Source organism: Centrocercus urophasianus, unplaced genomic scaffold (assembly GCF_019232065.1).
Source record: "Centrocercus urophasianus isolate 14NV4802_14NV808 unplaced genomic scaffold, USGS_Curo_1.0 seq_12, whole genome shotgun sequence".
In the NCBI taxonomy this organism is placed as follows: domain Eukaryota; kingdom Metazoa; phylum Chordata; class Aves; order Galliformes; family Phasianidae; genus Centrocercus; species Centrocercus urophasianus.
Genome location: NW_024884364.1, coordinates 36,782,716 through 36,809,788, shown reverse-complemented (window position 1 = coordinate 36,809,788; position 27,073 = coordinate 36,782,716). Strand labels below are relative to the sequence as shown.

At 40.2% G+C, this 27,073-nt stretch overlaps 1 protein-coding gene across 1 annotated transcript in view; it reads left to right on the top strand.

The window, feature by feature from the left end:
- The window catches only part of LANCL3 (LanC like 3), a 34,149-nt gene extending 8,610 nt beyond the window's left edge, over positions 1–25,539 (top strand). The window contains exons 2-5 of the mRNA XM_042810869.1: positions 15,646–15,769; positions 16,353–16,550; positions 18,345–18,552; positions 18,846–25,539. Coding sequence (XP_042666803.1) covers positions 15,646–15,769; positions 16,353–16,550; positions 18,345–18,552; positions 18,846–19,005 — 690 coding nt within the window. The 3' untranslated portion in view covers positions 19,006–25,539. The remainder of the gene's footprint in view (positions 1–15,645; positions 15,770–16,352; positions 16,551–18,344; positions 18,553–18,845) is intronic.
- The last annotated feature ends 1,534 nt before the right edge of the window (positions 25,540–27,073 follow it).

Genomic DNA, 27,073 nt, shown 5'->3' with positions numbered 1-27,073 from the left:
TGATTAATTGTTAGTTAACACAATTGAGTATGGAAAGTTGGGAGCGTACTGGTCAAATTTAGATTTCAATGTCAAGGAAGTGGAAGCTGATCTTTCCAACGTGTGTGGGCTGGCAGCTAGAAGAAGCATAGGACAGTCTTTTAAGTAGCAATGTGCCGATGAGTCAGTGCATAATGTGTTGGAAAACAGTTGGTATTGCATATTCTGTACTGGCAATTTTCTCTAGTCTGTCTACTCAGTCTTGGCAATTGAATGATAACACAGAACCAAACAACTGTTAGGGTCCTTGAGGGGTCATGTAGCCAATCACCTGGCCCCCAGGCAGCTTTACCTGTGCCTGTATCATTTCTGACTGCCTCTCTCCGACCTATTCCTCATACCCTCTGGTAGTGGAGGTTCTGCATCTGCCCCGTCTTAGACATTATTTTGTTACCTTGCCTATTAGAAAGTCTAGGCTAAGGACTAATCTGAATCTCTCTGTAATTCAATCCCAACATGCCTTGTCCTGCTCATTGAGAAGTACTAAAACAGATTATTTTGCTCCTTTTTACAGCAACTCTTCATATGTTTCAAGACTCTTACAGTTCCTATCTTTAATCTTTTCTGAACAAACAATCCTATTCCTTCTAATCTTCCCACATGCATCACATTTTCTACAGCTCTAGTCATTCCCATTGCAGCCTGCCAGACTCCCTCTAGCCTTTCCTGAAGAGTGCCAGAAGTTGTATGCATAGTTCTGGCACAGATCTTTCTAATTGAGTGAGGAGATAACTTTGTGTTTCTTCCAGATCTTCTATTTATATGGCTCAGTAAGATGTTTGCACCTCACACCAGCATGACACTGACTCACACCCGCCTTGTGACTTGCTATAGTCCAGCAGACTTTTAATAGGTCACTGCTACATGGACAGGTATTCATTAGGACAGGCCTATGAATAAGTGACGTAGTTAGGGATCACATAAAGTCAGGAGTCGCAACCGCAGAAGCTGTGCTGTGGTATACAAAATTAGATTTTTCATTAATGCCAAAGAGAGCATCCTTTGTTCTTATGGTAAAAATGAGAATTACTAGTTATAAATAGTTATTCAGTGTTGTAACGCTAGATATTATGTATTCAGGGGACAGCTAGACAGTGATAGGCTTTCTTCGGGGAAGTGTAGTTTGAATAATGTATTTCAGAGGCCTATATTGAGACAGTAGTCAGGCAACATTGGAAATCAAGGAATAAATGAAGACTGAAGAAGCATGCGGAGATTAAACTTCTCTGTTCTTGAATTCATCAGCGCCATTAGTCAATTGAAAGCTGTCCTTTTATTTTGTAAAAGTTTCTTAGAGCTTCATCCAGCATCACCAGATTTGATGTTTTGGCTTGCTAGAACTGGGTCATAAAAAAACAGAGATTGTCTTGTATTAAAGTAGTTGGTTTGTAAGCACCACCCTTGGTTCAGCTGTACATGGGACTTCGACCTTGCTATTTCCTCTAAGCTCTTTATCCCTTTGAAAACCTGGCTCTTGATATGTAGGTATTTCTACTTGCCATCTGTGAAGTGGCTAACGTTACGCTTCATTGTTTTAGTTTTCCAAGGCTGAGCCAATGATAAATTAGTCAAAATTATAGTTGTAATAGCAATGGCCACCAAGATACACATTCTGCATGTACCTGTTTAGTTCTGATCATACTTAAGGTAGTCAAATATGATCCTGGGGAAAAATGTTTGTAGTAGAACAACAAAATAAACTTCTTCATATGCTTTAAATAAATATTGATTTGTTTGTTCTTGGTCTTGCAGAGCTGAATCAATCATGAGCTTGCTTATGCCTGGCTGCTCTTTTCGTACACATTGTTAATAATGCCAGCAGAAATAGCTGGGAATAATGCTTATGTAACTTCTACGTACCCAGAAGACAAAACGTAGATAGAGTTATCGCAAGAACGCTTTCATCCTATTTTGAAATTGTTCTTTAAATGCTGTAGAACTGTTAGCTTACTTTGGTGAACGATTATTGTAATTAAAAAACAAACAAACAAACAAACAAAAAAACACCAATAAGCTGAGTCAAAGTTAGAACTGGATCAAAACATCTCAGGAAAAGTAAAATCCCCACAGCTGGCTGAACAATGTACTGACATATATTCACTTTTGAATTTGGCTCAAAGTCATAGAGTCACAACGTGACTCTGGAGATCTTGTGCCCTGAGCAGATTGCTTAGGGCCATGTCCTAGGGCTAGGGTTAGGGTTTTGAAGATCCCCGCAGGCAGAAACCTCATAGCCTCTCTGGGCAACGTCTTTGTGTGTTTGACCGCACTCATAGTAAATAAAGAGCTTTTTCTTAAGTAGATTTTCCTGCCACTAAGAAGAGCCTGGCTCCATCTTCTCTGCTCTCTCCCATCAGGCATTTGTACAAATTGATAAGATCTCCCTTGAGTCTTCTCTAGACTGAGTCCCAGAGATAACACATGGAAAGAACCCACGGACAACCAGAAAAATTCACTGTTACTCCCATAAATTGCAGTCATTCATGCTTCCTTGGCTTCTTTCACCGCTACCAGCTTCTTGTGCTTTTCCTCCTCCTCTGACTTCCTTTAACACATTGGGTGGCCAAAGCATTGCAGTTTCTTTGGTCACCCCCTGTCACTTGCAGCTACAAGCAGGAAGATCTTGCATGGAGTCTAGAAAGGTCAAAAAGATCCAAGGCTGCCATAGAGCCTTAAACACCAGCTGCATCTCTCCTTTTCAATCTTGGATGTGTACCTACATGATGTACTTCTATAACCATGCTCTCTACCTGGGCAGCCATATCTTTCCATAATTCAGTGGCTCAGATGGGTTTGCCTCTGTGCTACTAGCTGTTCTACTTCCACTGCTGTAACCTCCCCTATAGGACCTTTGTCACCGTCTAGGAGTCAGTACAGAGGTAGAGCACTGGCCACTTTTCTCATACAGCAATACCTAAATGCTGCACAGTTCCTCCTGTAAAATGGTAGGTATATCCAGTGAAAGAGAAATATGCCACTAAGTGCTCCCAGGGCAGCAATAACATAATGTAGCCTGTACTATGAGGTAATAGTGATTCTCACTAGTTAATTATACAACACTTTGAAATCCTCAAATGCAAGGTAACAGCTAAGTGCAGTGAATGACTTTTTATTATTATTATTGTTTCCTTATGTCTGTTATTCCTTGCTCTCCTTTCCTTGTGGAGTTTGTACTATAGTCCTAAGAGTAATCTGAACCACAGCTTCTGGCAGCGGTGTCTTTTTCCCAGTGTGCATTGTTTATGGAGTCACAACTGAGAATAAGTTGCATGAAGGGAAAATTGATAACACTTTCTCAATTTTATTCTAGTATCAAATGGCAATCTTTTAACAAAGAGAAAAGTACAGACTGTTAACATAACTATTAAGTTATGTTTTAAAGGACATGGCAGCCCACACTTCCTCAGTGTAATCTCATGACTGCCCTTGAAAGGCTAGAATTTCCAGGCAATGCTCTTTTGCTATGATCTTCTGTTTCAGAATTGTCTTTGTCAATGTGCATGGGAAGACCTAGGAGCCAGTACAGAGATCATCAGGCCTTGTACTACCTCCGACAGCTACTGCAGTCAAAGAGTAGGGCAAAATTCAGATGACTCAGAGGACTTGATCACCTTCATCTGTTTTTTCTCCATTACATTGTCAGCATTCTTCTTGTAGTTTGAGCTTATATTTCTATTTGGCTTATTGGCATGGCACAAACTGCAGATCATCACACAAAGTAGAAGTGGCGTAAGGCCAGCATGGAGTTCTCTAGAATTACCTTTGCTTGAAAGCAGTGCTGATGCTACTTTAAAGTGTATGCTTCAATTAGCCTGTGAATTATGCTCTTCTGTAATTTGCCTCATTTAACTCATTTTGCAGGTAGCCACATTTTTCTTCAGTAGCAAATACTGAGACATACATTCAGATGCCAAAGTCTCATCAATATCTACATAATAAAACTCTGCGTGTAAGGCAGTGTGGCTAGATGAATAAACTTTTGTGAGACAAACAAGATCACTTATTGTAAACAACAGAATTATAAAATTAGTGGCTGATGAAAGAGCAGTAGCCAATATCCTGCTTGCATTTGAATAAAGCTTTTGTGGCTGTGTCAAATATAATCTTCCTTGAAAACTTAATGCATGCTGACTTGGATGGGGACATTGTGGATTTGGAATTGGCTGAAAGATCACAGTCAAAGCTAATCAAAAATGCTAATAAAAGACTGATGTAGGAGCCAGCCTTGTGTATTATCTTTACTAATGATCCAGAAGATGCAGCTTACTGGATAAGAATTGTTTTGGCATCTAAACTGAGAGAAGTGCCAAATACTTTATGCAGAAAGAGAGGAGGTATGAAAACAGTTTAAGAGATTTAAAAAAAAAAAAGAGCTAAAAGAAGGTTTATTTTTAGCAGTGCATGTATCTGGGGAGAATTATCTGTAATACTTATCCTCTATGCTAGGAAGAAACTGGCATTCAATTAAGCTGAACATGACAGGGCTTGAGTTACTCATGGACTGAGTTCACGTGAGCACTGGCATACTGTCTGCATGTGTGATCCATGGCTGCTTATATGTCTGGATGCAACATGGCAGCATATCAGAGTTCTGCATTTACATTAATGTAAATTAACATCATATTTCTTTGCATTTATTCTGCATGGAAATTAGCACCTAATATAGATGAAAAGTCATAACCTATCCAGCTAGAGGTTAACACAGTATGGCATCAAGAAGTTAAATTTTGGACTGCCTACACAGATGTACCATCCAGCAGAGACATTTTTTATTCTCTGTGTATGATTCTTCAGACCTTTCCATTGCCTAAAGCCTACTCTGGAAACCAAGCCCCTGAAGTTTTGCCTAAGTAGGATGTGTCTGAATGTGCGAGGTGCCTAGTTTACACTCTTGAAGTCTCCTGTGTATCTTTTCATAGGCATGCAAAGCCCAAGTGTGCTGCATTGCAGTGCACATTAAGGCACACCAGGCTGCATAAGCCCACCACTGCATCACTGACAATCCGTGGAGCCCTAGAACAGATGTGTGGTGGTGTTTATGCTGTCATTGTCTGCTGCAGTACTCCTCTGCTTCCACTGAAGGAGGTTGTTGAGCTGCAACCCTGACCAGCAGCTGGGGTGCATAATCCACCTGGTTCCTCTCTCCCTGTCTCCATGTCTCCCAGAGTGTGGAATAAAAGTAAGCTCAACATCTAATCATTTTCTTCCAGCAAGGGCAGGTTGCATTCACCTCTGGTCACCCTTACAGGTTTTAGCACCAAACTGGGCTCTGTGCAAATCAGTAGAGGCTGCAGTATCTTCCCTACATGCAGTAGCCTTGAGATTTCATCACTACCCTGGCAATTCTAATTCATATACCTTCTTTTTCTGACACACTGCAACCATTTAAGCTGACGCCTCTAATCTGAGTGTGCTGATTGCTGCAGCAAGTCTTCTGTATTGTAGCTTTGATTGAAATTACTTATCTAAAGTACTGAGATGTTCTTTACTGCAGCACCTGGAGGGAAGTTGCCCAAATCTGCAGGTTCCAGAGTCATTCAGCTTTTCAGTCACTCTATCTGTAAGTGCAGAAAGAAGCAGTTCCTGCCTGGCAGAGATACACTAATAGAAGAGCTTTGAGTAACAGTTTGCAAACTGCATTACATACAGCACAACATGGCCATTGTCCAAACACTCTAATGCTTCCACTTGCTGGCAGTGAGGAGCTGGCAATGTTTTCATGGCAGTATACAAACAAATTCTTCCTCCTCATGATTTGTTTCCACTGATCCATCTGTTTGATATCTTGTACCAGTGCTAGGTGGCTCAGGGTAGCTGAACTAATTTCTCTGGAAGGCAATTTTGGAATGTGTTGCCTGTGACATTACTAACCTGTATTTTTTAAGAAGTGGCATTATGCTCTGAAGCATAAGTGTTTACCTTTCTTCTAAAATTGTTGGGTTGAGTTCTGCCAATCGGTTGCATGGCCAACCTTGTAACATCTGTCAGACCTGGCTGTTCATATATTGCAAAATTTGATTAGTCAAAAAATGATACAATATTTATTTGAGCAGCACAGACTCCAAAGAATTGTAATTTAGCTCAATTGGACTGGTGGGGCACTCCTTGCAGTTAACCCAAAATTATATTTAAAAAATTCTCACCTTACAGTGCAAGTCAGCTGGTCTGTTAAAATTCTACAGTGCAAGTAAATTGAGCAGAAATTTGAAGGAATAAATTCCCTAGTTTATCTGAGTCTTAGAGGAGTTGAGAAATACTTTGTCTTTAAATTTACTGCTTTTCATAAGCTATTATTTTGTTCTTACATTGCTGTATAAAATATCTTTTCATGTTCTTTATCATGTTAATTACCTCCTGCCCAGAAAATAAACTGCTGCCTTTTTTAGCTTTACTTCTTAGGAGAATCTCTTGTTTGTCTCTAAAATGTGCTTCTTCTTGATAAATAAATATTTTTTTATAATGGGAGAACAGATGTAGAGAAGTAGCAGGGGAAAGAGCAATGTCTGATAAAGTAGCTTTTTAATAACCATTTCATTATTACTCTCATGCATGCCAACAGTTTTTGTTTGCTTTTTACAGTGATGCAGTACACTAAGGAGAGATTTTCACCAGGCCATTCACAGCACTGTGCAAACAGTCGTATATAGTTTAGGTCCTGCTCTTCCATGAGTGTAAGATGTTGAGAAGGTCAGGGGCTGCTCTAAGGTATTGAACCGTCACCTCTGTGCAGGTATTATGCAGCCACTATCAAGGCAATTAATGCATCCATACATAGCACCTTAATATGTAAAACCAAGATTTCATTGGTTGTAAATAAAAACCAAACATTGAGAGCGTTGCAATTGGGAGCCAGTAACTGAGGCTGCAAGTGTGTTCTCAAACCTTCATTTGAAACACATGAATAAAAGAATATTATTGTGCTCTTCTGTGCTTCTTTAGATCACCTCTGTAAATTTAGCACAGTAACAAGCCTTAAAGTCTTCTATGGGTAATTTGCCAAATGCTAGTTTGTAACAGAAGTCATTAGCAATAAGTGCTACTGGTTGTGAGTCAGGAGCAAGATAGTGCTGTGGTTGGAGTAGAACAATACGAAATGCAGTGCTCTGTCCAGAGCTACTGGTGTCTCCCATTATTTCATTTTATTTTTCTTTGGATACTTCTGCCACGAGAATCTGAAGAGGCGGATCCGTTTTCTCCTTTCATTCTAAGCCTGTGCGTATGCTCACCGTATGCTCACTTGCGTAGGAGGAGGAAATCTGGACGTTTGGATATGAAGCCTAAAGGCACTGGAGGTAGACTGGGAATTCTTGTATGGGGAAGAGAAGAGAACTGTATGATGATGAAAGATGAAGAATTCACTGTCTTAAATATAAGGAGGGAAAAAAAAATTATAAGGCTGTTTAATAATTTAGAAGTCTCTGTCTTCCCGTGTTTGAGATGTACCCAGCATGTTTTGTGAGTTGCAACTGTGTAAACAATGTGACATCCAGCAGCGTGCTTCATATTCCTAAATAACAGGATGTGCACTTTCTTGCTTGTAAAATTTGATTAGTTCAGAAGCGATAAACTATTTTTGACAGGTGCATTCCAGGCCCCAAATACTATAATCCTACAGAAAAAATTCCCCCCGGATAACAGTGGAAATTTGACCTGTGCACTATAATCATAGCTGCATCTGAGAACCATGACCTAACGTGACAGCTTATATAGCAATTGAACTCCTGTTTTTCAACTGACTGTTGAGTAAGAGCAAATAGTTACACTGACCAGTTTATGTGTCCATTTTGATGCTGGGTATGTAAGCTGCAATCCTTCATTTTATTGCTAGGTTTTAGTTCCTTAAACAAAGCATTTGCCCTAGCTTTATAGCATGAGTTTAAAGCTCTGCCTTAAAAAAATGCAAAACATTTTTTTTTTAATTCTAGCATCAATGGAGTGGTGACTCATGCCTCAGCTGAAATTTTTAGCTATCTTCCATTTAGGTATAATAGAAGATGTATTATCCTGCTTGCCACAGGAAGCAATCTCCTTTTGAATATTTGTTGACACAAAGCAAAACTTCAAGAATTCCAGGGAGAAATGCTACTTATACATGTAGCTTTATTTCATGGAGACATAGATTGAACATAGCTTTGAATGTAAAGAAAAAAAATGTGGGTTTTTTTTTTTTCATTGCATATAGGTCACACACTCCACACTGATGTGGAACAATGAACAAGGGCATACCGTCTGGTTACTTCCTTCTAAACTGATGAAAACAAGAGTATGATCAAATCTCTTAAGAGTTAAGGGGTTGCTCAGCTTTATCTATTAGGTTTTACTAATCACCTTTTACAAAAAGGTCAGCATTTTACTCTGTCGAGTAAGCCATATTCTTGTAGTCACAATCTTTAAAGGCTACCTCAGGCAGAATTATTATCAGTCTCAACAGACTACGAGCCTGCCCATTGATTTTATTGGTAAGACATGGAACCACAACAATTTAGAAGAATAATTGCATTGCATAGAAAACCTGGTTTATTGACCTGTTTGCCACGTGAGTTATTGGATTCTATTCTTGGGTCATGAAATTACTCCATTTTTCTTTCTGTGTTAGATAAGAGGTGAAACTTGTGAAACCTCCAGCATTCCTTACCAAGAGTAACACCCCTCAAGCCAAGACCCATTAAGGTTCATGAGGACTTCGATATTAAAAGCACTATGAGTAACCTAATAGGTGAAATGACTTTGACAAAATGAAAAACTAAATATTGCATGAAACTGTAAAGCCTCTTTTCCTTTTCTGTCATCCTGAGTGGTTAAGATGACTGTATTGCTTATGATGAACTGAACAAATCTAGAGAGGTTGTCAAGGAACTAGCTATCGGTCTTTGTCTGTTCCCATCCAATAATTTTTATTTATTTCTTACATAGTTTCTTCCAGTGTAAACTTTTGTTTTAATTCCCCTTCTCAGCAATGTCACATGAGCAGTGCAATTACTGTTAGTGAAAATAGTGAAGCTTTAATGATTTATAGAATTGCAGCATGAAAAGGAATTTATGATAACCATAGAACCGTGAAAGTGATTGGGTCGGAAAGGACCTTAAAGATCATCTAGTTCCAACACCCTCTGCCATGGGCAGTGTTGCCAACCAGTTGAGATCAAGTTCTGTTGACATGCAGAGTTGTACAAACACCAACAACTTCTTTTCCAAAGAGAGGTTGCCTAAGCTGGCACAGCAAATAAGCATGCCCAACGACCTGCATCATTTCTGAGTGCAGACAAGAACTGCCAAGGTTACTGCAGTGTTTGGGGAGGCTCTCTCGTCCAAGCTTTAATCTTTTGGAAAGGCTGTTTCATGAATCCTGTCTCCTATCGCTCTGGAGCTGTAAGCACAGGCATTATTCTGATGCTTCTGTGTAGTTTACACCATCAACCAATTCAAGCACCAGGTCAGCTCTGCTACAATGTAAAATATCAGTGGAACAACTGAAGGCATGAATTGGCTTCCAATGAACCAGCAGACCTGCTGCTAAGGGGAGGTAAGCTAATCCAAAATACGTGGGTAGAGCAGATGTTCCTTTCATATCAGTGTAAAAAAATGGGTTAGCATCCTGGCACAGCACAGCTACAACACAGTGGGCAGCTTGTTCCTCAAGGCCAAGTGAGGTGCCCGGCTTGGAAGATGTTTATACTCATAATGCAGAATTGTCAGGAACGCTTACCTCAAGTACAGACAGAGCTCCCATCAGGATATAACAGGTCACTGCTGCATTTTTGGCATATGTTAACTGAAGGATTCATGTATGGGTGTACATTATGACTGAGACAAAACGCAGCCAAAGGATTCCCTACTGATGAAGAAGATTTTACATAAATAATCTTCCTCCTTCCTGTGTGGGGGAGCACAGATGGAAGGAAAGCAGTATCTGTGGAGTACTGATTTCTGTCTCATCTGCAGTTGTGAAGCTGCTCTGATGGAGCTGAGGGAGGAGGATTGACACAGAGGAGCACCAACAAAGGATTTGGATGACAGAAAGATGACAATTGATACATCTATTATGGCCACGTCCTGAGGTCTCTATTGCCAGAGTGTCTCAGAATCACCAAATGGTTGAGATTCAAAGGGACCTCTTTGCCTATTTGGCTCAACCCGTGCTCAAGCAGGCACACCTAGATCAAGGTGCCTGGAACTGTGTCCAAGCAGCTTTTGAACATGAGCTTTTGAACATCTGTGCCTCCCCACTCTCTTGAAGTGAAGAGGGTGATGGGGACTTCCTGTTTCTTTCCCAAGATCTAGGAAAACTGCTGTATTAGAAGTAGCCAGCAGCATCCAGCCAGCAATTGGTGCATTCATCAACGGAGAGGGAGATCAGAAAGAAGAATAGAGTGTAAACAGAGAGGCTGATGCTTTTCCCCTCTTTTTATTGACCTGGGACAGAGTTTGAGAAAAGGCTGGTTGCTGATTCTCCCCAGTGTTTACCTTGACACAGTGAATAACGATGCTCATTCCATTTGACCAACTGTACAGCAGCACCAGCTGCTCCCAGGCAGCCTGCTAGGTACAGCAGTAGTGATACTCTGTCCTTTTTTGCAACACTTCGTTTGCGGCAATATCTGAAATTTTGCCTTTCTAAAGGAGAGGTTTAATTGCAGAATATAATTGTTCTGACAAGTGAGACCCATGGAATTTTTTTTACTCTGTTAGTGATAGTAAAAGTGATGTATTGTCTTTACCAATAATCTGATTCATGCACCCACATAATAGGATAGGACTGACATTGTTGCCATGCTGATGATAAAAACAAGACTCAAAGAAATGAAAATTGACACATTAACCAAAAGCAGCAATGGGGTTCTGGAACATTGTGGACAGGCAGCAAATGTGTCCCTGTACCTTTTACTGTTCCTTGGTTTCATAGCATCATCTGAAAGAAAAATCTGGCCACGACACTGCATGGAAAGGTTCCTGAACAATTCTAAGCCCTGTCTTTGGTAGAAAAGGATCAACCTCAGCAAATTGAACTGAAACGCCACGTAGTGCAGTAAGTTGTCATTAAAATATCAGGCTGGCTCCAGCACCATTCTGCTCCAGTCAGCTGTCCTGCCAAATAGCAATTTGCATCCTTGAAATGTTTTTGAGTATTATAACTAATTCACAAGCTCCCTCTGCTGGTCTTCCAGAAGATGAGACTAGTGGCAAAGCTGCTGTCCGCTTGTTTTCAGACTGACTCAATTTCTTCAGCTTATTTTGGCGATGCTTGGTGTTCAGTAATGCCTTCTGTTTTGCACATACAGGAAAAAGCACTGAGAAAATAAATATGCATTGGTGAATTAAAAGTTTACTGTCCTCAAACATGCTCAATACAGTGTGCAGTTTTATGTAGGTTTTCAAAATGCCGATCGGTTTGTACTGAGCATTCAGAGGGATGATAAAGTGCAGAAAATGTTATTATAATCAGAAGCAATGAAAAACTGCTTCTGCTGCTGCTTTCTGCTGTGTTCTCAAGGTCAAGATTTCTGTCCACAGTTTTTGAAACACGTATCTAGGGCACAGCACTGTCTTAGTCAGTATATTAGTAAATCTCTCTTAGCAGATTAAATGGAGCTGTGGAGTTATTTACTTCCAGCTAAACAATCTCAAGTTGAGAAAGACCTCTAACAACAAAAAGAGCTCTGAGACTGTTTTAGACATAGCCTTTCCTTGCTGCGTCTTAGCGTGGATTTGCTGAGTAATGTACCTGGCTTAAGTCATTCACATATCTGTGGAATGCCTTAATGGAAGGATGCACATTGTCTGTAGTGACATAAGAGAAAAGCAGAGACACTATGGAAGCAATCACAGCAGTATTGGTGACTCTAAGTAGGGCTCCAGAGCACAGACAATACAGTTCAAATACTGAGTATCAGTACTGCTCACTTATTGTGCTTAAAGTAGAAGGTGAATGGAAATTCACTGTCACCACTGTGAATGGAGCTTTTTTTATTAACAGCAGCCAGCATCGCTGTGCAATGATGTAAATGCAGGTGAAATGTAGAATACTTTTGCAAATGTACTTCAAACTGTGATCTAGGGGGGAAGCTGAAATGAACTTCTGAGATGACAGAATGGATTTAGATGTTGTTAAAAATACGAAAAGAGTTAGCTGAAATATTAAGCCATCAGCAGTGTATGTCTCAGTGTCAGTAGTCTTCTGGCTGTATACTGACATAATAAAGAATAATTCTACCTGCTCTGCAGTATGCACATAGTAAATGCAATTCAAATTTATAAAAAGTATAGCTTGAGAAGCTTGATGTGTGCATGATTTTTTTTCTGGGCAGCATATTCTCATGCTGATGTAATTCTTCATTAAAGCATCATCCAGGTTTTGCCAGAGGATGTGACAGCAGTATGCAGTTTATCCTTTAAAGACTTTGGGAAGATCGGTCTGTTTCTTTGCTGTCTCTAATATTAGTTCAGTAATTCCCAGAGGCGAGTTGGCACTGCGACTCCATTGAAATGAAAATGAACTTTGTAGCATGGCGGTTAAACCATCTGCGGTTATGATCTGTGTATTCTCCGATAGCTGTTGTGGTGACATGTTTTCAGCTGTTTTTGGAGATGCTGTGAGGGAGCATACAGAGAACACCCATAGTTTTTGATTTGTGGCAAGATGAAAGAAATCTTGAGGAGCTTTTAACACAGATTTTGTTGAAAGAGAATGTAGCAAGGCAGTGGAGATCTTAAATATGATAACAGATCATAAAAATCTTTGGAAGACCACTAGTAATTATTATGAGAGTCTCTGCTCTCAGTTAATAGCTTCCTAGAAGAAGGAACAAATACAAATCTGTGTAGTAAGGGTTTTGGAAAATAGCAGCTCTGCGTATGGTGCCTGTGAATCGAGGTGCTTGGGAAGAGATATTTGGAGTCAGCACAGAAATGTTCCTATTCATCTCTTAGTGCACATCTCCTACCTGTCTCATGCTTATAGGCCAGTCCGAGTGGCTAGAGACAGAAGGTTGCTTTCAAAATATATGGGTTATTTTCTTCTCCATTTCATCCAGTCGTGTGGATGTGGTGATTTCTATCATCCATTCCAATCATGATTTTCAGTATTCAGTTTTTATCTGACTTTGCATATGTGAAGTGATATTACTGTGCCAGCCAGTGGGATATACTTTGTGCATACACATAAGTAATCACAGTGCTTAAGCATTCTGCTTTTTACACTTACCTTTTATTAAAATATGGTGAATGATGCAGTTCTTACTAGCTGAGATTTTTTACACAGCATTGTGCAGTGCTGGATTTGGGTAGAAGTAAAAATCCGTTTAAAGACCACAATTAGCATTTTGAAATGGTCTTTAATTCAATTTAAGATTAAATGTGCTGAACATAAAAATAAGTTGATCAAACATGGTTTATATTGAAATCCAGCTCATTTATTACAATCACATGGAGAAAATGAACTGATCTCAGTGTCTCTAATCAGCATGCTTTTGCCTTCCAGAATGACAATGAGGAGATCTTAGCCTTCACTTTTATTTTTCAAGGGTTACCTTACTAATCCTTTGACAAAGTCCGGGATTTGGAGGATTAGGTCCCCAAGTGCAAGACTAAATCAGAAGTCAGGAGAGAATGCGGTGTGTCTCGCCGTGTCTGTGATCTGCTCATTTGTTTAGGATTTTAGCCATTATGAAATTCAGTGAAGCTGAGACAATTAATCTTAAGATGACTGGAAATGGGTGAAGTGTCCAGATGTTAACAGCTTATTTACTTCTACTGCAGTAACATTAAAGAACACTAATCAAGATCAGAACCGGCTTCTTCTCCAAGTTGTACAAAGATAGATAAACAAGATTTTTCAGTCATTATTTCTCAGCCAAGTTCTGACATTGATTATCCACAGTATCTTTTCATTGCCAAACAGAAGTATATATTTTTATAACAAATGTTGCCTCCAAATTTAATGCAGGTGGCATTTTTTAAAAAAGAATTAATCATGAGCCCTCTGATATTAAAAATTACAACAAAAGCAAATGTGTTCGTAGCCATTTTAGAGACATTAAGTTGATAAGCTCAGTTAGCTTTAGGATTATTATCTATCTTGTTATCTTTTCAAGGGTATTTCTACGGCTTTTTTCTGCCTCATTTTACTTTTTATTTTTTTCTTTCCCAGTGCTCTTTTCATAAGTCAAAATGTATTTTTGCAGAACACGGCTGCCATGCAGGCTTTGTGCTAAAGCCAAAATGCTACAGCACTGAATGATGTGAATGACTTAGGTGCTGTCAAGAACGTGCAGGGGGACATGCAAATGATTGCAGTGAGTTTGAGTATCATTAGCGCTGTAGTTAAGTGCTGCAGAAGAGATTCCTCACTGAATACTTTGAGTCAGTTACTTGGAATACTTCATGTCTGGTAAAATATATGGCTTGTCAATCCTATTTACATTTGACACTGCTGAGTGGGGCATTTCTTAGCACTCCATTAGAAGAAAGGTGGTGTTAACCTGTTTGTAATGACAACATCCAGTAAATACAGCTGGCCATTTCTGTTAGCATTTCTGTGAAGTAAGAAAGGGTGATTCTTTAGTAAGATGTTTTGGAACCTACATATGAATATGTAGGTTCCATGATTTTCAGTAGTTTCATACCCTCTTCCTTGCTTCCTCTTTTATTGCTTAAAGGAAAATCTGTCTCTCTCTGTATTTCCCAGTGAAGCCTGTAATATTTACTTCTCTAGGTCTGCTTTCCTTTGCCTTTTCATTCTGTTTCTTGCATCTTGTCTGGCGCTTGTTGTCTGCTTCCATCAGGCTGAAGTACCTCTGGAAAGGGAAGGCAGTGGCTCTTAGTGGGCCTCTTTCCACCTCATCTGTGTACTACACCCAGGTGTGGGGCTCCCACAGGAGCCCCTACAGGAAAGATGTGGAGCTTTTGGAGGGGGTCCAGAGGAGGGCCTCAAAGATGATAGCAGAGGGCTGGAGCACCTTCCCTATGAAGACAGGCTGAGGCTGGGCTTGTTCAGCCTGGAGAAGAGAAGGCTGCGGGGTGACCTCATTGCAGCCTTCCGGTATTTAAAAGGGGACTATAAAAAGGAGGAGAAAGAACTTTTTTACGAGGGTAGGCAGTGATAAGACAAGGGGGAATGGTTTTAAGTTCAAGGAGGGAAGGTTTAGATTGGATGTCAGAGGAAAGTTCTTTACCAAGAGAGTGGTGAGGTACTGGCACAGGCTGCCCAGAGAGGTTGTGGATGCCCTGTCCCTGGAGGTGTTCAAGGCTAGATTGGATGGAGCCCTGGGCAACCTGATCTAGTATTAAATGGGGAGGTTGGTGGCCCTGTGTGGGACACAGGATCTTGACGATCCTTAGGATCCCTTCCAACCCCAGCCATTCTATGATTCTGTGATTCTATGATCTAAGATGTGATTTTTGATTTCGTAAGATGTGATGAAACTATTTTTGAGAAACATGTAAAAGTACTGTTTACGTAAGAAGCTCTTAATAGGAACATAGCTTACAGCATGCACAGAAGACTGAAGGCAGTACTTTGTCTTGTGCACCAGGGAAAAAAGCAGGGTCACGAAAACTGTCCAAAATTATTATAGTATTCTTTATGTTTGTTTTTATTTTTCTGCTTAGGTGCTGACCCCAGCACAAATAAAATCAATTTGCCTGGCCATTCTGGAATCAGGAAAGCAATACGCAGTGAAGAAGAGGAAACCGTTCCCACTCATGTATTCCTACTATGGAACTGAGTATCTTGGTGAGTAGAACATATCTGCTTTGGCAGTGATGCAGTGCATAGATGCTGAGACAGGAGATGGTTTACAAATAAAATTTATAAAGCCTATCGTGTGGGATTTCTCCAGAGTAAGATAAGATGTTTTCCTTTCCTAAAAGTGATGTTTCTTATTCTTAAACCTTTGAAAAAAGTGTTTAATTATCATTACTGTGAAATAGGATAATTGAACCTTTAAACTTCTCAGTCTGGTTCCAGTTTGGTTCGAGTTGCGATTGAGGTTATTTCTCTGCAGGTATATCAACTGTGTCTAACAAGGCACAATCAGCTCCAGTTGGAAAGAAGTGTAGCAGCAAATATTCAAGCAGATAGCACAGTAAGAGTGTGCTTTCACACTTAGCTTGGGAGCTGGAAAAGACTGAAGCAGTAACAAATAACTGTGTCATGCAACTGAAGTGTTTTCATTCCAAGCACCACTGTAATGTGCCTGAGGAAGACTAAAGACCCATGCACTTGACAATGAAATCAGTCCCCAAAGAAAGATACAAGGGGATGGAGGTGGGACCTAAACATCCCTTCTCCTTTTGACTGTTGCTGTTTTTTACAGGTGCAGCACATGGACTTTCATCAATCCTTCAGATGTTACTTTCCTATTTTGAGTACCTGCAGCCAGCAGATCAGGAGCTTGTGTGGCAGAGTGTTGACTTTCTCATGGACCAAGAGCAGAATAGCAACTGGCCTCCTGAGCTGGGGGAGACGATCGAGCGGGAGAATGAGCTTGTTCACTGGTGTCACGGAGCTCCAGGTTCTTTTCCATTTGATGCTATGCATGGCCCAATGTTTCTCTACACTTGGTGATTCCATGTAGAAGATAATCTCAGGTTAAATTTGACTGATACTGACATTTTATGAGATACAGGTGAACTATTTATTCTTGCAGTTAAAACTGTTTTATTTATTGTCAAAGCAGCTAGAAGGAATATTTCCTATTTTATTAGCATTTGTGATCAAAGCTAAAAGAGTTCTGGGGTTTTGGAATACACAGATGCAGGCACAGATGTGAGTATTGAGAAGGCATTCAGAAGAATTTTTCCCTCATCAGAATCAAAGGCTAAGCCCATTACACAGAGATACATTAAATTGACTGATATATTTGCATGTGAAGGAGACTTTGTACTAGCAAGAGGCTTTTTTTTAAAAAAAAAAAAGGCATCCATATACAACTGCTTTTAAGAGAGAAAGAGAATACTTAGCTTGGACTCATGAGTTAAGGCTGATGCCTGTCAGTTCCGAATCTAGTCAGTACCCTAGCAGTTTGCACAAGGAATGCTGTGTGTTGAAATTGCTCTTTCACCCACTGGCAGAATTTTATTGCTTACCAGTCCTATTGGTTTTGTAACATGAACCTAGAAGGTTACAGAGAAGCTGACTGCTGTTCAAGAATGACCATGAGCACTGAGGCATTGCTTGTCAAGGTTTTCTATTTAAACTTCAAAAAGTACACAATTAGTTAATATCCCTCAAATGAGCTTTTTATTAGTGTCTTATGAAGGAGCAATCTTCTTGCTCTTGCACTCTAGTGAAGTAACATGAAAACAGCTTTAGCTTATCAAGGTTTTTTTTTTTATTTTTAAGACAAAAAAAGTGACTTCTGTAGCGTGGCTGGTCTAGTGAGGAAATCTGCAGGGAAGATACCCTTTTTGTTTCAATATCATGACATTTTTTTACATGGATTTATTAATAAGTGGAGAGATGCAGTGAGACTCAGCCAAGGTGACAAAATCGCAAAGGTCATAGAGAAGTTACTTTAGAAGACATTAGCAGACATCTAAATTCATTAATTACTGTGGTTCTTTCCCAGAAAATCCTGCATCCTAGCATTGTTCATAGGCAATAAAGTGCACGTAGCTTATAAGAACACTCTCCAATTACTTTGGTGTATTATATTCAGACCACTAGTGAGCTATTCAAAATGCTCCCTTGCTCAGGTGCTTGATTTGGTCATACATATTCTTTTAAGGTTACCGTGAACTAAGCAGTGCCGTGCTCTGTTGAAGGTTATGATCAATTTATTTGAATCTTCTCAAAAAATAAGCTGAATAGCTATTTTTTTTTAAAATGAGGTTAGTATTCATAACTGTTCATAACAAGTTTTTTTTCTAATTCAGTGAAAAATTGTACCTATTGCCACTACAGCTGCATTGCCTGTCTTGCCCATCCTTGTGTTTCTGTCAATGTAAAGAGACAAGGTGGCTGGGGATTTGAAATGGGCAGAACACTGTGATGAGTGTTTCCTATTTTAAAGAAATGTGCTAAAGGATTGGGAATATTAGAGTAAAACTGGAAATTAAGTGTTGCTTTGAGAAGACTGAAAGCGGTGGTGTCACAGGGAGTGTCTAAGTTTGTCTTATCATATGTTTTGTAGCCTACCAGATACCCATCATATGAAGACATGTAACATTAATATGTGTAGAGCATGAGACTGCAGGTTTTTTATGTCAATCTGTTATATATTTACGTATTAATCTTTGTTTTGTTGTGTGTTCTATGGAAGCCTTGGCTACTTATTACAAAAGACTCTTCACTGCTGCTTTCTTAGGCATTGCATATCTGTTTGCCAAAGCTTACCTCGTTTCCAAGAAGCCTCAGTACCTGGACACTTGTATCCGTTGTGGAGAGCTAACCTGGCAGAAAGGCCTGCTGAAGAAGGGACCTGGAATATGCCATGGAGTGGCTGGTAGTGCTTATGTGTTCCTGCTGCTCTATAGGCTCACTGGAAACTCAAAATACATCTACAGGGCCCAAAGGTTAGTATTTCTAACTTCCTGCGTTCAGGGTCATACCAGAAAGTCTCAAGAACATTCACAAAGCTGCTTAGGGCCTGCGATTGCAGCATCACGTGCAGTGCTGTTGTCAGGCTGCCTGCAGTGGGAGAGGTGCCTGAACTCCCTCGGCGGCCTTCCTGCCTGTGGCCCTGGATTGCTCTTGAGGGGAGCCGGGTGGTGGGAAGGAACAGCCTTCTGGGATTTCCTATTTCTGTGATTAACCCTACGTGTTTAAACTGATAATAATAATCATCATCTTTTCTTCTGTTTCTTAGGTTTGCAGAGTTCTTATTTACAGAGGAATTTAAGGCTGGTTCCCGGGCACTAGAAAGTGTATATAGTCTGTATGAAGGCTTCTCGGGGACTGTGTGTTTCCTGACTGATTTGCTGCAGCCCAATCAAGCCGAGTTTCCTCTCTTCAGTGTCTTTGTGTAGAGAACAACATCATTCAGGGCTGCATTCCTGTGGCGATGGGAGAGGCACCTGTGGTTTCACCTGTTTGTGAGAGGCTATTTTCAAAACAAGCCAGTGGTACCACTAATGCTAGCCTTAATGTAACTGGGAGGCAGGTGAAAGTAAATTCACTTAGGCTTTGGGTAAGGGAAGCATGTGAGCAAAAAAAAAGGGGGGTGGGGTCAGTTCAAAAAAGGGGAAGGGGTTGAATCTGATGGGGTAGATATTTATCTGTAATGAAGTAAAATATATTTAAGTGATAGAGAAAGGAGCATTATCAAACTTGGTTTATCAAATTTGGTGGCTACACAGGAGAAAAAGCAAGCTAGAATTAGGGGACATGCAAAGAAGAAACAAAGTGATACATCCAGGATGTTTGAAAAGGAAACTTGGAAAAGCAAGTCTTTACGCAGTGATGCACTTTCCAGGGAGGGCGCTGTAGACGTGTCACTACACTGCACAAAGGCAAAATCTGGGATTTTGTACCTCGACCATGTTTACTAGTACTAGTGCCATGTATTAGAAATAGCTGTATCCTGGAGCTCTTTTCATGTGTACGTAAGGATAGTTCTGTAGCTAGCTATTTATGCAGCCTGCAGTTTCAAAGGATCATTTATTTCACTGAGTAGAGTTTCATGTGTGTAAATGAGAACTGAATTTGGCCCTTCCTTTTGGAGCTCAGTCTGTGGTGAGGAGCTGGTCTCCTTACTGGTTTACCCTAACTGTGGCACTCTTACCAATACTTTCCCTTCTGCAGGGATAATTAGTGCTGCCGTGGAGACTTGGATTGAAAAGTTACATAGCAAAGACACCACCGGCAGATGCTTCTTCACAGTACAGCATTGCTAGGATAGGTATTGTTCAGTGATACAAAAGCTTCCTTTAAAAATTAATTACCTTGAGCAGCATTTCTGAACAATAACATACGTAGTTCAGAGAACAGAAGAACAATTTTCCCAATGAATTGTTCATTTCAAGCCCTGAAAACTGAATGCAAACCTCCGATGGCAAACTGAGCTAAAGAAAAACCTGATAGAAAAACTCAATTTGCTGCTTCTCTTGGTGAACAAAACAATGTATGTGCCCAAATGACTTGTAGCTGTAGAAATAAATGATCTCCTCCATACTAGTTGCACTAGCACTTAAGGTTGCAATTATACTGTTTCATATATATTATATTTATGAAATGATAACTAAAAGCTAAAGAAAATGCTAGCATAGATTTGTAGTAGAAAAATTATGAAAACAAAACCTATATTTAAAAATCTTTACTATTTTTATTTATTTTTATTTATATGGGAATAATGTAATGCAATTATCTTTGAGGACAGATTGGGAAGGCCATTATTTCAAAACTTTGCATTTAGAGTGAAAAAACTGACCTGTGTGCACTGCCAAACATTGCAGTCTCTCTTCCTGCATTCTCAGCTGGAGAAGATTACAGTTTCCTTGTATTTAATGCCTAATGGATTGAAGTTCCCATTTAATTTCAGTGGCTTGATCAGGCTGTAAGATAGAGCTAACTCTTGCAATCCTTCTGCATTTTAACACACTAATTCCATTCCTACTCATGCCACTCATTACAAGATGACTTGCATTACTATGAGCTGCAGATTAATACTTTTGCTATTTGTTTTGCACTGTGCAGCTTTAATTAATTACCTAATCATAGAAGTAATCGTATTTCTTTGGTGACAAAAGTAATGCAGTTCAGCTTATCAAGTATTCGGGAATCTTTTGATGAATGTTAAAATTCAATATACAGATGTTATGGGTTTATAATTTGTGGGATAAAGGGTCTTTTAAGAAAGCCATTAATGTCACTTCCTTCATCACTGTGAGCAGTGAGATGCATACACATAGGAGCATGTATTTCATAGAGGGGTTTACATGTGAGGCTTAACTGAGAATGGAAAGTCCCTGTGCTCTGCCCAGCCATGTTTAAATGAACCTGTTAGATAAGCAGTCAGATCCTAAGCCCTTTGCGATTCTTACCTAGTTTCTTTCTGTAAAGCAGATGGATAATCTATTTTATAGCTGGAACCTTTTTTAACAAGTTCTTAAGGAAGGTAACACTTGGTCTATTCACTTCTTCCCTGTGATCATTCATTTTTCAGTCTCCATTTGTCTTCTAGGGTAGTGGTACTCAGATTCTATCTTATTGTAAGATTGGGTTCTGCTGTGATCGGGCTCAGGCAGTTGCAATCCCACACTTATTGCCAAGTATTCTATTTACAGATGCAAACATTACAAGGCCTAGTGTCCTGATAACCACATAGTCAAAAAACTTAAGCTGAACTTAAGCCTTAACAGAATCTACACCTATCAGCACGGTAATCATGTCCTCCTGATTTTGTTCCCAGTGCCTACTTTTTAATTATCATTAAGCCACAGCATTTAACTGCATCCAGTTAGATTTCTTTTTCTCAGGAGAGGCTTGGAGAAGGAAATCTTTGCCAAAACCTCAATACATCTACAGCACAATAAATAAATAAATGCAGTAATTTAGACCCTCTCCAAGTCACGAATGCTGACATTGTCATATATACCACAGGTGTTAAAATTTACCATAAACAATACGTCTCTGTAGGATTCATTCCTTTAGATTTAGATCAGAGAAGATTCAGATCATTTATGATATAAATAATAGTAACAAAACCACCTGGTCTCACGGGGTACATCTTGTAAAATCTTGGAACAGATGTAGCAGTTAAAGCTGGTTCTTATAGCCCTGTTGCTTTCTTTTCTAACCTGGCTGGGATGAGGGGGAGATGGGATGTGCTGTGGTCACAGCTTCTGAACACAGCATCCATACACTCCAAGCCTTTTCTGAAATTGCCAGTCATTAGTCATTAAATGGACATGGATTTTCACCTTTTAATACTCTTCAACTTCCATTTCCTTTTCAACTTTTTTTTTTTCAATTGTTTACATAAATGCTGTTGCAACCTTAATGTGTTGCAATTAAGACATGGACAGGAAAGCAACCTGACTAGAGCCTTCAGCACTTTTAATGTGATAAAAAAAATCAGGTCCTTCGTGTTCCCTCCGTACTGCTTGGGGAAATCAATCGCTCGTCCTTAGCTGGGTATTCTCAGCTGGATGCTATTTCCTCCTGCTCCACAATCAAACCTAAGAGACTGGAAGACCATATTCCCAAATAGATTCTGCCACAGTGCTGTGACGAAAGACTGCATTACCAGAAACTTCAGAAGCCTCTTTCAAAGTGTAAAACACGAGTTACCAAGTCACCTGTGCACATCAGTCTCTCTGCTTTGTTAAGTTTCTAAAGTGTAGACAATAGGACTTTAAGTGATACCATAGTATTTCTGATTATGCTGTTAAAGCCAAGAGGATGCACTGTGTGGGTACTGGTGCTTATTTGTGATGTGCATGTGTTCGTGTGGTGCTGTCTGTGAGTAAAGCTGTAGATTACAAACCAGTTTAAGGAGCTATATACTATTCATGACTTTTGGTAGGCCATCTATAGGTTACTGTTGTAGAATAATTTTGAAGGAAATTAGATCTGTGATGTCAAGATTTAGTGATATTAGGACTTGTAGAGCCACATGCAATATGTTTCAGCAATAGTACAGTTCTAACAAATATATCTTTATTTTTTCCTGCTATTCACAACTTATCAGCATGACAGTATTCTTGTCTTGTGCTACTGCTTTCAGTATCTCCTTTGTTTGCACCGTTGGTTCTTTCACTTTCCCCACCTTTCTTTCCCAGTCTTTGATAAGTCTGGAAGGCTGAACAAGCAGCCCATGCCTTTGTTCTTGAAAATTAAATCAATTAATTTTGCTGAAGGGGAGTGTTCCACTTATTTGCATTACATTGTTTTTAGACTCCTAGGTGGTCTCTTCTCACTGGCTAGGCCATTTCCTACCTACTAAGGAAAAATCATAATACTGTAGAATAACTTTCATTGATGATAGGCATCGTTAAATAAAACAGAAGTGCGTTTACTTCTCTGTATCTCAGTTCTACTGACAATCAGAAATAAGTGGAATGGATGAACATCTCAAAACAAGCATTTAAATAGTTCTGGGAAATATGCACAAATGAATGCAACTGAAGTGATCACTGTTGTCACTACTCGGTGAAATTAAGTAATGCCACTTTGATGTTCTAGTAATAAGTATATCAACATATAGATAATGTGACAATTATATTGAATAGTTGTTTGTTTGGTTTTTTAATTCTATGGGTATCTTAGTGATCTTTTCCAACCTTCATAATCATATTACTCTATAATTCTATGAAAGAAAAAATATAGGTAGGTATCTGATGTATTCAGAAACATACAGGTACAAACAATGAAAATGTTCACAAGCAATCAGTCTTTTTTACTTAGAGCGTTATCTGCATATACAGTAATAGCATCTGCCAACATCCTGCATGTTTTATGAAAACAGAGAACAATTTTAGCATATGCATGCATTTTGAGGCTATATCCTTGTTACTTCTTTTGAAATTTTGACCTGTAAGATCCATGGACAGAGTGCATCTCTGAGGTCTGCCAAATAAATCTCAGGTGCAGTAATCTTCTCCTACATAGACTGAATATTCACTGACACGAGTGCATATTGTAATCTGTAGGAAGTAGTTTATCAGGGGTAAGAATTGTTCTGTGGATTGTAAAGAGCAATCTTCCTGTGCAGAAATACACAGGTAAGCAATTGCTGGCTATCAGCAATCTTGTGATTGCTCTGAGAAGATATCTGAGTTTATATAATGTCCTGGATTAAGCAGTAAGCAGCATAAAGCCAAATTAAAAATAAATAAGAAAATGACCAAAAATCACATGATTGAGGGAACAACATAATTCAAAGCCATAATCCAAAAATGCTCAGGGCCCAAAACAAGACAGCAATTCAAGAGTGTGAACAGGCATTTTCCAAGAGAATAGCACAGTTTGAGTCATTGCCACTGTAGCAAAGTTATCATATGCTGAAAAAAATCTGCCTATGAAGGAATTGCCTGTAGCTAAACCTACTGCCTTCTATCATTTAATAGAATAAATGTACACTATGGATGCTTGAACAGTTAAAAAAATACCCAGAAAACTAACATGCCCAAACTTCTTGACTTGTCTTTCAGTTATTAAATTTTCTGATCACTTGTATTGTCATTGGCATCACTGTTGGTTCTATACTCTATATATTTAAAAATCATGCTCTGGAAGAAATCCATCCATAAATAGCAGTCTGTCTGAAAACACATAAGACAGCATTTATCCTTAATGTGTACAAGGAAGTCTCTTGACATTGTTCATTGTGTGACCGCTCCAAGAGAAGATGGAGGCATTTAGGTCAAGCACAGAAATACCAACTAAAATGATACAAAATTCCTTAAAAACTTACTTTGCCTAGTGGTAAAATGGTATTTTCATGAAAGATACTTTATAGTGCAGTGATACTCATCAACACCACTGCATGTCCATACATAACCAGGTTGGACAGAGTTTGGGGCATCCAGGTCTAATGGGAGGTGTCCCTGCCCAATGCAGGGCTGGAGCCAAGGCCGTCTTTAGGGTTGCTTCCAACCCAAACCTTCTATCATTCATGCACACTACCCAGAAAATTTCACATAGAAGTCCTGAATTTAATAGTATCCTGTAAGTGAACAGAAAACAAATCCTATTCAAATACTGAATTCTATTTCATATAGAAGAGAAAGGCTGCCTGACCTGAAATTAAGCTCTGCTTTTGTCTTCATTACCATTACCACACAAAAGGAGAAGGTTTTCTAACAAAGGTGTAATTTTGCCACTGATTTGACCTCATGCTCTCGTTTTAGGGGCCAGATATGCAACCCACTTACGTCAGTGGTGAATCTCCATTTGATTTCAGGCATGTAGGGTTACATCCTTCCACATGTGTGAAATTGGGGCAAAACTGCATCATTCTGGGCCCCAAACCTGCAAACTTTCCTCAGTACAAGTCCTGTGGGATTACTGATACTTGCTCATATGTTAAGAGGAAAGCTAGCATACACAGGGTCCTATCTGATAGCAACTTTATACCCATTTTTGCTCAAAATGTCTGCTATATGCATGAAAGCCAATACCAATAAAAAGTACAGGGAACTTCCATGACATTACTAATAAAAGGTGTTAGTTTATGTCCAGTTTCTGTTAGTTACACTTCAATATATTCCAATATTGTGTTGATTTCTTGAGTATATGCTACATCCTAGATTCATGTCTCAGTGGAATAGCTATTTGCAGCCATACTGTCGTACAGTCTCTTCAGAATCAAGATTGATTTGATTCTTTAGAAATGCACCTTATTGTTTAAAAGCAGGACACCTGCTCTTCTAATGTTTAAACACTGTGATCTTACAGAATGTGTTTATTGTATTAGTTTTGTATTGTAGATTATGATAGAAAATAGATTTTATAGCTTTTTAAAAGCAGTGACAATACTAAGCTTCATAGTGGCAGAACAAACTGTGTATATCCATGATATTAATATTAAAGCTGTGATTATATTTTGCCTTAAATAAAAGCCCAACCTTGAACTGTATGTCTTTGCATTGGATTGGTCAATTCTCTATCATCCATGGCAGCTTTGGTGACAGCAGCTTTTCTTTCTGAAGCATTAGTGACTCAGAGCTCCAAGACTTTCAGTGGTGTTGTGTTATCAACGGTAATATCATTTGTCTGATAATGAGGTAAAGCATTCAGGCTACAGATAGGGATTCATCTGAGCTATCCCATGGTCACAGGAGATAACAGGAGATGAGCTTCTTTTGGCCTGGAGGTTAAAGCTTGTCACTTTGCTGTTTAGTTTCACTTAGCTTCTATCCCATTACGTGGAATATGCATCACTGGTCGCCTCTCCAGAAAGCCCCTCCATTCTTAGTGAGGAGCATTAGAGCATTTAAATTATACAATCACTGAACTGTCTGAGTTCTAAACAACCCTTAGAAACCATCTGGTCCAACTCCCCTGCAATGAACAGGGACACCTACAGCTACATCAGGCTGCTCAGAGCCCCGTCCAGCCTGACCTTGAGTGTCTCCAGGGACGGGGCATTCACCGCCTCTCTGGGCAACCTGTGCCTGTGCCTCACCACCAGTATTGTAAAAAACTTCTTCCATATGTCCAATTTAAATCTCCCCTTTCCTAGTTTGAAACCCCATGTCCTATCACGACAGACCCTGCTAACTAGTCTGTCCCCTTCTTTCTTACAGCCCCCCTTTGATACTGACAGGCTGCTCTCAGGTCTTCCCAGAGCCTTTTCCAGGCTGAACAGCCCCAGCTCCCTCAGCCTGATCTCACAGGGGAGTTGTTCCGTCCCTTGGATCAGCCTATGAATCACCCAGGCTCACCCCTAACAAGGTTCCTCTGCTGACATCAGTTGAGCCCATCAGCAGAGGTGAGTGAAGGGGGTCCACAGTTGCCTGTGCAAAGGCAGTTCAAGAAACATTCCCACCAGCGATTACGTTGGCACTTTTTCAGTAAAACTGAGGACAACCTCAGTAGCATTAAGGAATATTAGCTGGCACGCGCACGTAGCTATCAGCGTTCTCTCCTTAATAAGCTAGTAGCATCTCAGACTCTGTATTTTGCCTTTCCTATGTACTGCTAGTTCCCAGGTCTCTGGCAGATCTGCAGCTCCCTGTGAGCAGGCTGAGATGCAGGACCTGTGAGGGAGGCACAGAGCCGGCTGGGCGCGAACCAAGAGCCTGCACGGAGAGGCAGAAGGAAGTGGCAGTGACTGAACACCGATGCGGGCACCATCTGCCAGCCCAGCGGGACTGGCCAGCTTCGTGTGGTGCCAGAGACTCAGATTCAGGGTGATACACTGCAAAGGCGGCTCCTGCCCTCCTGCTCACCTAGGTGGGCTCGGATGAGGAGAAGCCTCCGCGCACTCACTGGCTCCCGCCTTCCGCCACAGCCCAGCGCGCAGGGCCAGGCCGCGCCTCGGCGGCCCCCGCCCCCCTACGGCTGCAGGCGGGTTTGCGGGCGCCGCCGCTCCCTCTTGCGGGCGCCGCCGGCACTCGGGTGGGCGCGCCGGGCCGCGGGGCGTGAGGCGGC